This window comes from Hemicordylus capensis, chromosome 5 (assembly GCF_027244095.1).
Source record: "Hemicordylus capensis ecotype Gifberg chromosome 5, rHemCap1.1.pri, whole genome shotgun sequence".
NCBI lineage: Eukaryota > Metazoa > Chordata > Lepidosauria > Squamata > Cordylidae > Hemicordylus > Hemicordylus capensis.
In genome coordinates this window covers 255,217,477-255,232,782 of record NC_069661.1, presented here as the reverse complement: position 1 = coordinate 255,232,782, position 15,306 = coordinate 255,217,477, and the positions used below count along the sequence as shown (strand labels likewise).

Genomic DNA, 15,306 nt, shown 5'->3' with positions numbered 1-15,306 from the left:
CATCTGTCCTACCAGTTCTCGCCTCCCACACGATCACACTCCACTCCTCCCACCATGATCTTCACAGACATACCACCACTGATCGGGAGCACGCACGGCTCTCCTGTTTAGGGTTGTGAGAACAGCCCTACACTGTATTTACTATCCCGGGGTTCTCAAATGTGGGTGTCCCAAGTGTTGTTGGAACTACAACTTCCATCACCCCTAGCCTGTGGCTGGGGGGGTGATGGAAGTTGTAGTACATCTAGGGAGCTTGAGAACCTCTGGAGTTTGGGCCTGGTTGGAGGTGGCCACCAGTCCCTGTCATCACTTCTCCAACTCTGTCCTCCCTTTTCATCCAACTGCCATGCCCTTTTTCTTTTTTAATGAGTCCAGTGAAATTTGCACATGTGCGACAGCCTTCCCACCATCCAGGAACTTAGAATGAGAAAATAAAATAAAAACGCAAGGCTCGCAGCTAGAGCCTACAGTGGGGAGTCCTGTTCCTTCCTCCCACATTGCTCCCATCTCGACAAAGTGCCAAACCAGGTCCGTGGCGCAGCCTAGACATAATCCAAGACGCCGATCATTTCACAAGATCAAATTAGGTTTATTCTGGTCTTGGCCCATTATAAGGGAGGGTGTTTCACGTGACCCATTGAAGAGGTAGTCAGTTATCAAAAATGATACCCTTCCCACCACATCCCTCTTCCCATTGGCCTCCTCAGGATGTCACGTTCATATGATAAGAAGGATGCCAGCTGGCATGCAAAGGAGCTAAGACCCAAGAAGCTGAATGCAAAGCGGTCTGTTGCTTTGAGATGGTTTGTTCACACTCTGGCACAGCCTGCAGAATCCACACGCACTGAGGTGTAGGAGTAACCCTCTGGTTTGCACTTCTTTTGCCCCAAACACATGTGGAATGAGCTGCATGATCACCTTCTATGCTGATCGTACCCTATGGAATTCTCTGCCACATGATGTGGTGATGGCCACCAGCCTGGATGGCTTTAAAAGGGGCTTAGGCAAATCCATGGAGGACAATTCTATCAGTGGCTGCTAGTCTGGTGGTTATAGGCCACCTCCAGCCTCAGAGGCAAGATCTCTCCGAATACCAGTTGCAGGGGAGCAACAGCAAGAGGAAGAACATGCCTTCACCTCAGGCTTCTCAGAGGCATCTGGTGGGCCGCTGTGGGAAACAGGATGCCGGACTAGATGGGCCTGGGGCCTAATCATAGGAAGCTGCCATATACTGAGTCAGACCATAGGTCCATCTAGCTCAGCATTGTCTACACAGACTGGCAGCGGCTTCTCCAAGGTTACAGGCAGGAATCTCTCTCAGCCCTATCTTGGAGATGCTGCCAGGGAGGGAACTGGGAACCTTCTGCTCTTCCCAGAGCAGCTCCATCCCCTGAGGGGAATCTCTTGCAGGGCTCACACTTCTAGTCTCCCATTCGTATGCAACCAGGGCAGACCCTGCTTAGCTAAGGGGACAAGTCATGCTTGCTACCACCAGACCAGCTCTCCTCCTAAGATCCAGCAGGGCTGTTCTTATGCTGTACATCCCTAAGCATTTGCACCCCTGCCACCGATGCGATCTGTCCAGCCCTCTCTTTCACAAATCATGGCAGCAGTGGATGCTCGCACAGAGCATGCCCTCACATGCTGTGCCTTGAGCACAAAGTGTGCACCACACATGGTAGCAAGGAGAGCATGAGGCCTGTAGCTTGTAGCCGTCCTCTCCACGCCAGCTCCCTGCACCCACGGGCCCAGGGTGACTCTTTGACCCAAGAGCCTCTCAAGGGAGACTGAGGCCTGGCGCACAAAAACCAACAGCCCCGTAGCTGCCGACTAGAAGGCTGCGTGCAGGAGAGGATGCCTCATCCCGTGAGCCGTCCTTGTGCGGACACTTGCCCCTGCCGATTCACTTCCTGCCACGTTGACCTTACACCACATCTCCACCACATGCAGGCCCAACAGGTTTGGGGGGGGGACGGTGAAATGGGCAGAAAGTGGCTCAGTGGAAGCAGCTCACCATGAGGACTAGCTTCCACAGAGTTTGGGCTTCAGAGATCTCACGGCGGTTGGTGGGCTGCTCCTCATCACGCAAATGTTACATGTAGTGCTCCCAAAGTTACTCTGGTCATCTATTAATTACACAGGGTAAACAGCGTGTGGAGGGTGAGCGACGGTAAGTGATCTTGACAACGCACTCTGTGGCAAAGAGTGAGGCCTATAGTGCACACTTGTGCTGGACAGAACCACCATGCGGCATTTATTCCAAACTTATTATTAATTATTATTACTATTAATTCGATTGCTATACCACCCTTCCAAAAATGGCTCAGGGCAGTTTACACAGATAAATAATAAATAAATAAGATGGCTCCCTGTCCTCAAAGCGCTCACAATCTAAAAAGAAACATCAGACAGACACCAGCAACAGTCAGTGGAAGGGTGCTGTGCTGGGGGTGGAGAGGGCCAGTTACTCTCCCCCTGCTAAATAAAGAAAATCACCACGTTAAAAGGTGCCTCTTTGCCAGGTTAGCAGGGGTTGCTCTGCCACACAATGTGGTGGCCATCACCACGTCATGTGGCAGAGAATTCCATAGAGTATGATCATTATTAGCCAGAGACTTTCAGAAAGGATATGATCTTGGGAAAGCCCACATAAAACCTTGGCTGGTGTTATGCAGGGGCTACAGTGTTGAGCGGCAAAATCCCCAGTTTAAAGCTTGCCCCAGGCTTGGACTCACAAAGCGGCCTCGGGAAACCCCTCGACTCAGTCTCTGGCTCACATCTGTCATGTACGGTGCTGGCCTACCCTAACAGGGCTGTTGTAAGCACTACTGAGATCCTTTTAAGGGGGAATTATTTGAACCCTTAAAGCACTATACGGGGGTGGCCAACCTGAGGCTCTCCAGGTGGACTACAACTCCTACCATCCAGAGCAGTGCTAAAGCACAGCAAAGGATGATGGGAGTTGTAGTCCAGCAACAGCTGGAAAGCCTCAGGTGCCCCCCCGCCCGCCGCCCTGACACGATATAAATGCTGGCGATGATTATGGTCATTTTAATTCTGACTAGGGCAACAATGGGGTGGTTGGGAATATGTAGCAGGATGAGCACAGCCAATGCCTTAAGTTGGGTGCCGTTGAATAGGGTGGCGCGCAGGCAGCTGGTGCCTAGGTCCACTCCATGGGAATTGCAAGAAAAGCCTGAGTTATCTCTTGACTCTGGGGTAGGGCAGGGATACCACACCAGGGATAGGGGACCCCTGCAGGCTGCAGCTGCAAGCTCCAAGGAGGCAAAGTAAGGCAAGCTGCACCCTCTCCCACTCAAGCCATTTCCCTCGTCGTCTTATAGCAGGGAGGAACCAGTGGCAGGTGTATCCAACATCATTACCCCCTCTCGTAACAGAAAACCGGACTCCTAATGAGTGCTTGGCGACTCTGTCCTGGTGATCAGATTTTACTCCCTTGGAAGCAAAGGCAAGGGATGTGGCTGGCATCCTGCGCAAAGTTCCATGCGCACTGTAACACTATGTGTGCACCGTTGCACAAGTGCGCTCTTGCGCCAATGCAAAAAACGCCACAAACACAGTTGCGCGATGGCACGGCCAGTGGAAATCATGGCCGCGCCATCACGCAACTGCGTTTGCACCATTTTTGTGCGAGAGCGTGCGCGGTGTGTTACAACGCGCATGGAACTCTGTGCAGTGTGTTCACCAGAGTCCTGCAGAACTGTAGAGGAGCAGAGGAATGGGATTCTGACTGTGGAGCAGCAGTGAGCAGAAGGAAGATGAGGAGCTGGGTGCCTTGCAGCAGAAGGGCAAGGGTTTCTGACTCCAAAATACTTAACTCTAGCTACAACTAAAAGGGTCCTCTCTCCCCCTGAATTAGGCTGCTGAAACACTGAAAGCTGGAGGGGGAAATCAGCTCAATGCTGGCATGGGACAAACATTCTTGGGTTGGGCATGTGCTTGAATGCTAGGCATATATTCCCACCCGAGCCACTATATTGCACCAGATGCCAGTGGGTGGCATCTAGCACAAAGCAAGTAGATCCTGCCAGCCGAATGGATGCCCATCCCTGCTGTAGGGGATGGATGCCCAGCAGCCTGATTCTGTGTGCTGCCATGCCAGACAAAACATGCACAAGACCGGCCACAAGAGCCCAGCCCAACAGAACATTACAGAGCACGGAGCGGCAGCCAAACTCCAGATTTCAGCAATGCAAGCGAGGGCGGCGGTACTGAGGTGCTTGCACCATGCAGACTCCAGACAGAGGCAGAGAGGAGATGTCGTGGGAGCAGAGAGCTGAAGCGCCATCCTGTCTGCATAAATGAGGCAAAGGACCTGCCTTGAGCCCCACAACACTGAAAGCACAGAGGCCTGCTTTTTGTGGGACTTGGGAAAGGCACGATAGAGCTCTCATTGGCCAACGGGACAGGCGTTTGCTTTTTTCTGCCCCGCTGCAGTCTCCGGCCACACAGGATGTTGTAGTGCGTCAGACAGATGCAGAGCAGCAAAAGCTGTTGCAGCAGAGATCATAGTGAGATTGGGGGAAAACGAACACGTGCCTGTAGCAACGATATATCCCACAGTCTACTGCAGGGCTGGCAGTTCTCCAGTTGTGTTGGACTACAACTCCCATCATCCCCAGTTGCAATTTATGGGGGTTGGGGATTATGGGAGCTGTAGTCCAACAACAGCTGGAAACACCAGGATGGCCATGCTTGGTCTACTGGCTACACCCACCCCCAAAATAGGCACCAAGCAATAAGACCCATAGAGTCGAGAGACTGGAGGTGCCACCTGGTTTGTACTGGTGTGAACGCTGGCGCCGCATCAGCACTTTATGTGAACACCCCGCATGCTAGGGTCGGTGAAAATGGTCAGGAACAGAAGCTGTGAGCCACTCATTCAGGGCTGCCATCAATTATGATGGGAACACAGCCTCTAAAAATGGGGAGATAATAACGCCGTACTTCAGAGGTTCTCAAATGTGGGTCCCCAGCTGTTGTTGGCCTACAACTCCCAGCATCCCCAGCCACCATGGGCAAAGGCCACAGATGATGGGAGTTGTAAGCCAACAACATCTGAAGACCCAAGTCTGAGGTCCCCTGCTGTACTTGGTGGTTGCCAAGAAGACCAATGTGTGTGGGGAACATTTGAGTGCTCAGAAAAGCACCATATAAATATTAAACATTGCTCCAGAATCCCCAGCAAAGAGGAACAACAGGTGCCCCATAAACAGTATTTACATCCATTAAAACAAAACAATCTCTTATGGAGAAGGTTGCCTGAGATGAAAAGGTGAGCGGTGCACCCTAGCATGAGATCTGCTTGACGCTGTCCTTGGGAGGCCCCTTTCACCGTTGATCATTTGTAGGAGAGGAATTCGATTAATCGTGGAGGGATGGGTAGCCTGGTGATCTTCTCCAGGGCCTGGTGGCCGAAGGCTTGTCTCAGGCTGAGTCGGCAAAGCTGGGACAAGCTGAGTGGAGTTTCTGGGAAAAGGTCGAGCAGGGAGGGATGTGGGTGGGGAGAGGAACAGAAAGAATGATTGCCACAGGCCACTGCAAGTCCACATGTACAAAGCATTGCTGAGCAGAGGAGGAGGAGTTGACTGAGCAAAGAGGCACCTTTCGAAGTGGTGATTCTCGTATATTTAGCGGTGGGTGGGTGGGCGGGAAGGCGGGCGGGGGGGGGAGCAACTGTCCCTATCCAACCCCAGCACAGCATCCCTTCTTCAGTACTCAGCAGCTATCAGTCACTGCAGGCACCAAGCCTCCCGCAGGTGCATCAGCTGGGACCCAGCTAGATCTCACATATGCAGACAATTTTAACAGCAGTTGCAATACAGGTGAAATGATCACAAATGAGGCTAACTAACTGGGGTTTATGTTATGTGTTTATGATATGTTTCTGGTGTTTATATTATGTTTCTTTTTAGACAGTGGGCCCTTTGGGACAGGGAACCATCTTCTTTATTTCTCTAGGTAAACCGCTTTGAGAACCTCTGCTGAAAAACGACATAAATATCTGTCATAGTTGTGGGAGTTCTCTGGCCACCACCTTAGATATCTTTAATAGGGGCTTTGACAGTCATGTTCTATCAATGGCTACTAATCTTGATGGCTCTGAACCTCCAGCCTCAGAGGCACAATACCTCTCAATACCAGTTGCAGGGGAGCAGCAGCAGGAGAAGGGGCCTGCCCTCACCTGCCTGTGGGCTTCCCAGAGGCATCTGTTGGGCCGCTGTGGGAGACAGGATGCTGGACTAGAGGGGCCTTGGGCTTGATCCAGCAGGGCTGCTCTTGTGTTCTTATATTAGGAAAAGGGTGATGGGCATCTTTCAAAGAATACAAAATAGATACAAATATGATGAATATTTATATACCAAGTATTTATTTAAGACCTCCAAATTTATTGCATAAATAATATTATTTTACACAATAAATTTGAAAGTCTTAAAGAAATACTTGGGAGTCCTTTTAAATATGTGTATTGCATTGCCAGCTTACCTATTTACAGTATATACCGCTTTTCAACCAAAGTTCGCAAAGTGGTTTACATAGAGAAATAAAATGGCTCCCTGTCCCCAAAGATCTCACAATATGAAAAAGAAGCCCAAGACAGACACCGGCAACAGCCACTGGAGGGATGCTGTGCTGGGGATGGAGAGGGCCAGTTGCTCTCCCCCTGCACAATAAAGAGAACCACCACTTTTAAAAGGTGCCTCTTTGCTCAGTTCGCAGGGGACTAAATGTTCCAGGTGACAATCAGTGAGAAGAATATATACAGCTGCCTTATGCAGAGCATTGGTTCATCTTGCTGTCTACAGCAGGGGTTCTCAACCTTGGCTCCCCAGACGTTGTTGGACTATAACTCCCATCATTCCCAACGACAATGGCCAACTGTCAGTGGATTTCCAAGGTTTCAGGCAGGAGTCTTTCCCAACCCTACCTGGAAGTGCCACCAGGGATTGAACCTGGGGCAAGCAAGGGAAGGGAGCGCAGAGAGAAGGGTGACCACCGTCAACTACAGGGATCCCCACTCACTTTCATAAAACTCAAAGCATTTGGCCGCCGGGCTGTTCCTCCAGGTATAGTCAGCAGGCTTCCTCCCGCGGTTGTCCCTGGCATAGATGTTTCCCCCAAATTCGACCAACATCTCCACCAGATCAGCATTTTTCACTTTGGCAGCGTGATGGAGAGCCGTCTCGTGAAGTTTGGCAGCATTCACGTTGGCACCTGGCAACAGCAAGGAAAAGGGGTGAGCAACAGTCCAAGGTAGGTAAGAACAAGGAGGGACACTCAAAAAGCTAGTGCTCCTTCCTTCTTTCCTCCCCCCCCTCCCCTCTTGTTCATGATTTGTCAGATTTAACACCCAGGTATTAAACAATTTAACACAGAAGTTCTCAAACTTGAGTCCTCAGACGCTGTTGGACTACAACTCCAGTCACACCATTGGCCAGTGTGGCTGGGGATGATGAGACTCGTAGTTCAACAACTTCTGGGGATCCAGGCTTGAGAACCCCTCTTTTAACTCGTTACTGCTTGGATGAAAAAAATAGTAATAATTCCATGCATCAACACCTTACCTTTCAATCATCCAAATTATCAAAAGGATACAAGGTCAGAGCCATCAAGAACAACCATTCAAACTAGCTTGCCCGGGCGCACAGCATCTGTGCCTCTAGTTCTCCCCCCTCTTCCCCCATCCCTCTTGGCTCTTCCCACCCCCTTCTCAGCCCCCCTCCCTCATTCTCGGCTCTCCCCCCTCCTCCCCTCAGCTCTTCCCACGTTCTCAACCCATTTCAGCCACTGCTTCGCCGCTTCCACCGCCACCTCCCCCGCTCCCACTTTCCCACCACCGCCTCCCCCCCGCCCCCCGCCGCTTTCCCACCTCCCCCTGCCACTTTCCCATCACCGCTTTCTCCAACCCCATTTTCTCTTGGCCAGCCATTAGCCTGCCCGGTCGCTTCCCCCTACCCCCGTCAGCTCACTCGTGAACTCATGCGAGAGCTGCTACACATGGGATTAGTGACGGGTATGTTTAAGAGAATTATATATAGAGATGCTAATTTTCCATCAGAACATTCTGGTTGAAATAATTATAGATTAATGGTTCCCAGTCTTGGGACCCCAAATGTTGTTGGACTTTAACTCCCATCATCCTCAGCCACAATGGCCTTTGGCTGGGGATGGTCAATTTTGTACCTTCCAGATAACCGATCTCTTGTACAAGCCAAAAGACTGCTTGGATGAGGCACCGATGCGTAGGGGAAATGCTATGCCCTCACTTTGAACATACTACTCCACCTAGGATCTTGGGATAGGTGGGATACAAATAAACAAACAGAATGCAACAAAAAAAAAGAAAGAAAAAAGAATGTGTTTGCCCATGTCCCCGCACCTGCGTTGAGCAATATCTTCACGCAATCCAGATGCTCTCTGGCACACGCCACGTGCAAAGGCGTCCCGAAGTGGCAATCGTGGGCCTCCAAGTTAGCACCCACATCAACCAGGAGACGGACACACTCAGCGCTGCCTTAAAAAAAAAAGGAGAGGAAACCAAATCACTGAGGAACTCCTGGGTCATCTACAGTGACAACCCACAGACTTCAGGCTCAAGACAAGACTTGAAATGTAATTAAACCACTTGGTCTCCACCTTTGCCATTAACACTGTTGGATTTCAAACCAGGTGATGGAAGCCAAAATTATCCTTCTAAGAACCCCATACGTGTGTGTGTAATATGCTGCTCAGCTCACATTTGGACTTGTTGAAAACCCTGATTTGCACAAACATGTCAGGAATGAATGGTTTGGGCCCTAGATCGCTGAAGGAGCCCTGCTCCCAAGAGTTTCTGCCTGCCCAACAAGGTCATTGAAGGGGGCTGTGCTCTGTAGGCTCGACTGTTGTGCATGCAGGACAGGGCGTTCTCTGGTTACCCCCAGTCTCTGGGATGCTCTCCTGGTGGGTGTCTGTTCCCAGGGGTGCCACAGTTCTCTGCGGCTGCTTTTAAAAAACAACTGGACACACTTTTATTTGTGCAAGCTATTCCCCATAGGAGTTGCCAGTCTCTCCTTTCTGGCTGCTCTGTTTTGGTTTTATGGCTGCTGCTTTTGGTGTTTTTATGTTTTTAATTTATTTTAATACTTTAATGTGATTTTTATGGAACTTGATTGTATTAAGTTTTGTCAACTGCCTTGGGATAATTTTATGAAAGGCAGTATATAAATCTAACAGTAAGATAGACAGATAGACAGAATCAACAACTGGGTCAAGCAGCTACAAAGCAGGTGGTGTGTCTCGTCAGTTGCAAGTAGGCCCGACTGTGATAGCACGTGACTACAGGGGACTGAGCAAATGGGGGCCAGCGGTTATCCATCGCCGAACAGGTCCCTTGCTGTCACGTGACATCACAGTCTGGTCCACTCGCAACTGACAAGACCCACCAATGTGCCATTTACAGGGGGAAACAAGGCAATTTAACACAAGACCCAGGCCATAAAATTCAGTGGCTGGCTGGCTAAGAAAGTGCACAAGATCACACAACTGCTAAGGTCACACAGCTGCACTAAAACTAGCACAAGAACACACAAATGTGCTCCTGTACCAAGGTTCCCCTTAAAAAGCATGGTGTGGGGTTGCACAACTGATGCCCAGGCGTGCTTACAATAGCACAACACTTGTCTGAAATGCAGACTTCGGACTTAGCAGAAGGAGCTAGTGCAACGTCCTTCCACAAGGGCTGCATTAGTCAGGATCCATGTTCCCTATAAGAGGGGTTCCAGATGTCGTTGACTACAACTCCCATCACCTCCAGTTGCAATAGCCCTTGGTTGGGGATGATGGGAGTTGTAGTCAACAACATCTGGGAATCCCTTTTACAGGGTACACTGGTCAGGATGCCAGCCAGTGTAAGAGGCCATCAGGCTTTTGTGGTGCTCCCCAAATGCCAGAATATTTGCATGCAGATACAGAAAAATCTGTGATTTCCAGTGTGGTACAGTGGCAAGCAAGAGCCACCTAATGGCATAGCAGGGAAGTAACTTGCCTAGGGAGCAAGAGGTTGCCGGTTCGAATCCCCGCTGTTATGTTTCCCAGACTATGGGAAACACCTATATCGGGCAGCAGCAATATATAGGAAGATGCTGAAAGGCATCATCTCATACTGTGCAGGAGATGGCAATAGTAAACCCCTCCTGTATTCTTCCAAAGAAAAACCTCATGGCTCTGTGGTCGCCAGGAGTCGACACCGACTCGACGGCACAACTTCACTGACAGTGGCAAGCGCTGGATACAAATGCATGCACCTGTGAAGCTGCCTCAGGGTGACTTATTTATTATTATTATTTATTCGATTTCTATACTGCCCTTCCAAAAATGGCTCAGGGTGGTTTAAACAGAAAAATAATAATTAGATAAGATGGCTCCCTGTCCCCAAAGGGCTCACAATCTAAAAAGAAACACAAAATAGACACCAGCAACAGTCAGTGGAAGGGTGCTGTGTTGGGGGTGGAGAGGGCCAGTTACTCTCCCCCTGCTAAATAAAGAAAATCACCACATTGACTTGGGCTGTGCCCCCAGGTTCAGCCAGTCAGGCGTACCATTCATGCAGGCCTCATGGAGGGGAGAGGCGGTGTAGAGGGGAGGGTTGACTTTCGCTCCATGGGAGAGCAGGACTTTCACACACTCTATGCTCCCGGAAGCACAGGCGTCGCAGAGCGGCGTGCTGCCATCTATGTTTCTGGCGTCCACCTGCAATATAATAGCAAACAACTATAACCCAGGCCTTCTCCACTTTGGGTCCCCAGATGGTGTTGGTCCATAACCCCCATCCTCCCCAGTCACAATGGACAACATCTGGGGAGCCAAAGTTAGGAACCTCTGCCTTAAAGCACGCACCTGGGCACCCGCGGCAAGCAGGATCTTCACGCACTGGGTCTGACCACGCAGGCTGGCCTCGTGCAGAGGTGTGATGGAGTCATAGGTCACCAGGTTGACACAGGCTCCATTCTGGATGAGCTCCTGTAGCTGCAGGGTTTCTCCCCCCCTGGCTGCTTCGTGAACAGGCGTCCGTGCAGCCCAAAAACCTGGGAAGGAAGGTGGAACACTGTGCATTTTATTATGGATCCTACACTGCTTTGAAGCTTGTGCAAAAAGCAGCCTATAAACATCAAAAGGGTGGGGAGACCTTTAAATCACAGTTGACGTATATTAGTGAGAGGCAGAAAAATAGAATGCTTAAAAATGAAGGTGTAAGTAAACTGCTTATGCTGTTAAATTCTGATAATATGACACGCATGCACACCAATTTCACATCATAGTGTGACGCAGTGGTTAGAGTGTCAAACAAGGGCTGGGAAGAGACCTAGTTTCAAATCCTCACTCAGCCACTTTGAGCCAATCCCTTTTTCTCGCACTAGTCTACCTTACACAATTATTGTAATGACAGAAGTGAGGACGGACAGCAATGCACGCCGCCCTGAGCTATTTGGAGGCAGGGTGGTATGTAATGAAATGAAATAAATAAATAAATGTACAACCGTATCAATATGTGAGAGCCTGGCATTTACTATTTATTTGTTTGTTTTATTATTACATTTATAAACCGCCCCATCCGAAGACTCTGGGCAGTGTACAACAAGTTTAAAAAGACACAAAAACAAACACCATTTAAAACACAATGCTCAAAACAATATAAAAAACAATTTAAAAACAATTCAAAACCATTTTAAAACCAATTAAAATATTTTAAAAACACTTTACAAGCCTTGGAAGGCCAGGCCAAACAAGTAAGTTTTTAGGGCTCTCTTAAAGGCCAACAGCGAGCCTAAACTGTGGATATCTGCCCTGCCGGGAGTGCCTTCCATAGGCCGGGAGCAGAAAAGGCCCAGTTCTGAGTCACCACCAGACATACGGGTGGTAACTGGAGATGGACCTCTCTAAATGACCTCAACGTGAGATCAGGCCGACCAAGGCAGACTCAACCCTATAGTCTGCTCTAAAGCCAGTTTGAAATGGCGGTTTCCTCCAAAACTGCCTGGAGCTGGTTAGCCACCACTTTCTCAATCACCTTGCCCAACCATGGGCAACCTCCCTATAACTGTCCATCACTGAGGGATCTAGGGAAGGCTTCTTAAGAAGTGGTCTAATCATTGCCTCCTTCAAACAAGGGGGCACCCTACCCTCCCTCAGTGATGAGTTAATGATATTAACTAAGCCATCTCCCACAATCTCCCTGCTAGTTAAAAGCATCCAAGTTGGAAAAGGATCCAGGGAGCAAGTGGTAGGCTGCACCGCCCCAAGCAGCTTGTCCACATCCTCAGGAGTCACAGATTGAAACTGATCCAACCTAACACTGCAAGAGGAATTGCTGGACACCACCTTAATAGACTCTGCAGAAACAGTGGAGTCCAAGTCGGCCCAAATACAGAAGATTTTGTCCACAAAGAACCCATTAAAAGCACCACAGCAGAACAAAGTCTCCGGGGTCTGATTTGAAATGGAAGGAGCCTGAATCAAACTCCTCACAATCCAGGACAGCTGTGCTGAATGCAAACCTGCAGACGCAATGCGCGCAGACCAGGATTGTTTTTTTGCTGCATGCACCACTTCCACATAAACTTTCAAATGGGTTCTATGCTGTGTCCTGTCAATTTCAAGCTGAGTTCTCCTTGCACTCCAGTCGCCTACCTTGCTGCTTCAGACCCTGCAACTCCTCTGTATACCACAGGGCCACTTTTAAAGCAGGTTGGAAAGGACGCTTAGGGGCAATCGTGTCTACTGCCCTGGTGAGTTCCCTATTCCAGGTACCCCCCAGGGCATCGATAGAATCACTGGCAGCACCAACATCAAAACCCTCCAAGGTTTTTTGGAATCCTACTGGGTCCAGCAGCTGTCTTGGGCGGCCTATCTTAATAGGTCCTCCACCCCTGCAGGGCTGGGTTGTGGCTGTGACCACATCCATGTGATCTCACCACATCCATGACAATGGGGAAACCACCGGATCCCCCACCCATGGAACACCCCCCTGATGCAAACAAAAGACCAAATCGAGTGTGTGGCCGGAAACATGAGTTGGTCCTGAATATAGCTGGAATAGGCCCATAGTTGTCATGGCCGCTATGAACTCCTGAGCCACACCAGACAAGTCAGCCTCACCATGGATAATGAAGTCCCCCAGCCCCAAGAGTCTAGGTGACTCCAACACCAACGCGGAGACCAGCTGTGTCAGCTCAGTTAGGGAGTCAGTTGGGCAACAGGGTGCATGGTACACCAACAGAATCCCCAATCTATCCCTAGTTGCCAGCCTCAGAAAGACACACTCCATATAAGTCAACTGTCACACAGCCGGGGCATAGCTAGGGGAGAGGGGGCCCGTGTTCATCCCTCTCGGGTGGCCTCCCAGAATGAGAGAGACAATGAAGAAAATAGGGAGGGATGGAACTGGAGGGCCCTCAGGAGCTGGGGGCCCGTGTTCTTTGAACTCTTTCGTTCAATTATAGCTACGCCCCTGTGCACAGCGGCACTGGTAAGGGGAATGGTACCCTTATGGACCACAGCCACTCCACCCCTGCCCCCCACCTACCCGCTTCCCCTAGCCTGCTCCACAGCAGAGTAGCCTGGTGTGCGAAGCTGAGCCCACATTGGGCCACTAGCCTCCCTCATCCAGGTCTCAGTTATACAAGCCAGGTCGGCTCCCTCATCCATGATCAAGTCGCGGATGATTTCGGTCTTATTCTGAACCGACCTGGCATTGCAGAGGAGCAAGGCCAGACTCTGTGGGAAGTGTCTCTTCTGCCTCAATGGAACATTAATCACTCGCTTTACACCACAGGGGTTCAAAAGCTACTGCAAAGCTCAGCTTTAAGCTACAAATGCAAATGCCGGGAGATCTCCTCCTCCCACAGTCCTCAGACCTGCATCACGTGGCTCCCAGTGCTGTTGCTAACTCCAGGAAGGGCAGATGGGGACACCGAGAGAAGTTCACAGGGGATAGCAGCTGATCACCCTCCTGGCTGCAATCTACTAATAGGTTCACATTTGGCGGTGGGGGGTGGGGGGGGGGAATCGACCCAGCCAGTGGAGCCCTTGCACAACCAGGTCCAAAACATGTTTACTCAGAATTAAGTCCCACTGTGCTCACTGGGGCTTGCTTGTCCTGGAATGGTGCATAGGACTAGAGTCTGAAGACCCATGGCAGAGATTGCTTATGCTCATGCTGTATCTTTCCCAAGGACATTGAGAGGTGCTAAGCCAGGGGGCTGGATCACGCCCCTCACACACACTGCCTATGCCTATACAGCAGGCAATACTGGGGGAGATTGAGACCCCTTCCTCCTCCCCCGTGCAGATGCCCCTTCCCTAAGCATCCCCCCCCCGTCATTTTACTGAACTCCCTCAAAACGTTTCTCTTCCTTCCAAAACATTTCAGGGGGGAGGAGTTGTTCTTCAGCCCCGCCCCCCACTTGCTTCCCCCGCTGGCTGCAGACTAGCGGGGGGGCCTCCACCTTCCTTCCAAAGCTGATGGGCCACGGTCAGGTCTAGTAACATGACCAGGCTGAATCCAGCCCAATCCTAGCGGGATGCAGATGCTGCTGCTGCGGCCACCGCTGGCTGGGAAGATGCGCCTGCCTCTGCTCTCCCTTCCCCACGAGCATCCCCCCTCCCCTCCCCTCCCCTCCCCCGGGCTACTGCGGTGGGCAGCATCTCCCCGCCACCAGACCCTCCCCTGCTGGGCCCCCTCCTCACCAATCTCGCCCAGCAAGGAGCCGCTGGCCACGGTCCTCTCCATCGCTCGCCGGCCCGAACTACAAGTCCCAGCAGCCCCTGCAGGGGCGCCGCTGCCCGCCCCGGCCTCGACGCGCACCACGGAGCGCGTTGTTGTTGTTGCTGTTGGTCCCGGGACTGGGAGAAGCCGGCGAGCGGCGTCAGGGCAGAGCCGCCTCGCAAAGGCCGACGGGCCTTGTAGTTCTGCTGCGCCCGGCGGCCTCCGGCGCGCGCTTTGGGTGGGCGCAGCAGCTGCGCGCGGAGCCGGACGGGCTGCCTTGGTGCCCCTGCCGGCCCGGGCACGTCAGAGCTTCAGCGGGCAGCAGCTGCGGCAGCAGCCGGGCCAGAGACGGGGAAGGTGGCTTCCTCCCTGTCCCCCCCCGACCCATTTGGCTGTTGCTCTTGCTGCGTCCTCCCCGCACCCTCTGCCTTTCTCCTTGCCCTTCTTCCCTTCCTCGCCTCCGCTTCCACGCCTGGGCTCTGCCCGGGGCCGCCCTTCTGCTTGCTCTGCCTCGCTCCTCCTCGCCTCCCTTTCTGGTT

The 15,306-nt window shown here is 51.3% G+C and overlaps 1 protein-coding gene across 1 annotated transcript; it reads right to left on the bottom strand.

The window, feature by feature from the left end:
- Nucleotides 1-568: 568 nt before the first annotated feature.
- On the bottom strand, nt 569-15,298 carry ASB13 (ankyrin repeat and SOCS box containing 13). The gene is made up of 6 exons (XM_053257807.1): nt 14,749-15,298; nt 10,900-11,087; nt 10,602-10,752; nt 8,402-8,536; nt 7,045-7,236; nt 569-5,490 (listed from the first exon to the last, which is right to left on the bottom strand). Exons 1-6 carry the CDS (start codon nt 14,789-14,791, stop codon nt 5,363-5,365), a joined length of 837 nt encoding a protein of 278 aa, XP_053113782.1. The 5' UTR covers nt 14,792-15,298; the 3' UTR covers nt 569-5,362.
- Between the last annotated feature and the right edge of the window lie 8 nt (nt 15,299-15,306).

Excerpts from the sequence above, each read along its gene's own strand:
- ASB13 (XM_053257807.1), bottom strand. The coding sequence starts at position 14,791 with ATGGAGAGGACCGTGGCCAGCGGCTCCTTGCTGGGCGAGATTG. Across the intron at positions 11,088-14,748 it reads CTCCTTGCTGGGCGAGATTG|GTTTTTGGGCTGCACGGACG; the intron begins GTGAGGAGGGGG and ends CTTCCTTCCCAG. Across the intron at positions 7,237-8,401 it reads GAAGATATTGCTCAACGCAG|GTGCCAACGTGAATGCTGCC; the intron begins GTGCGGGGACAT and ends TGCTGTTGCCAG.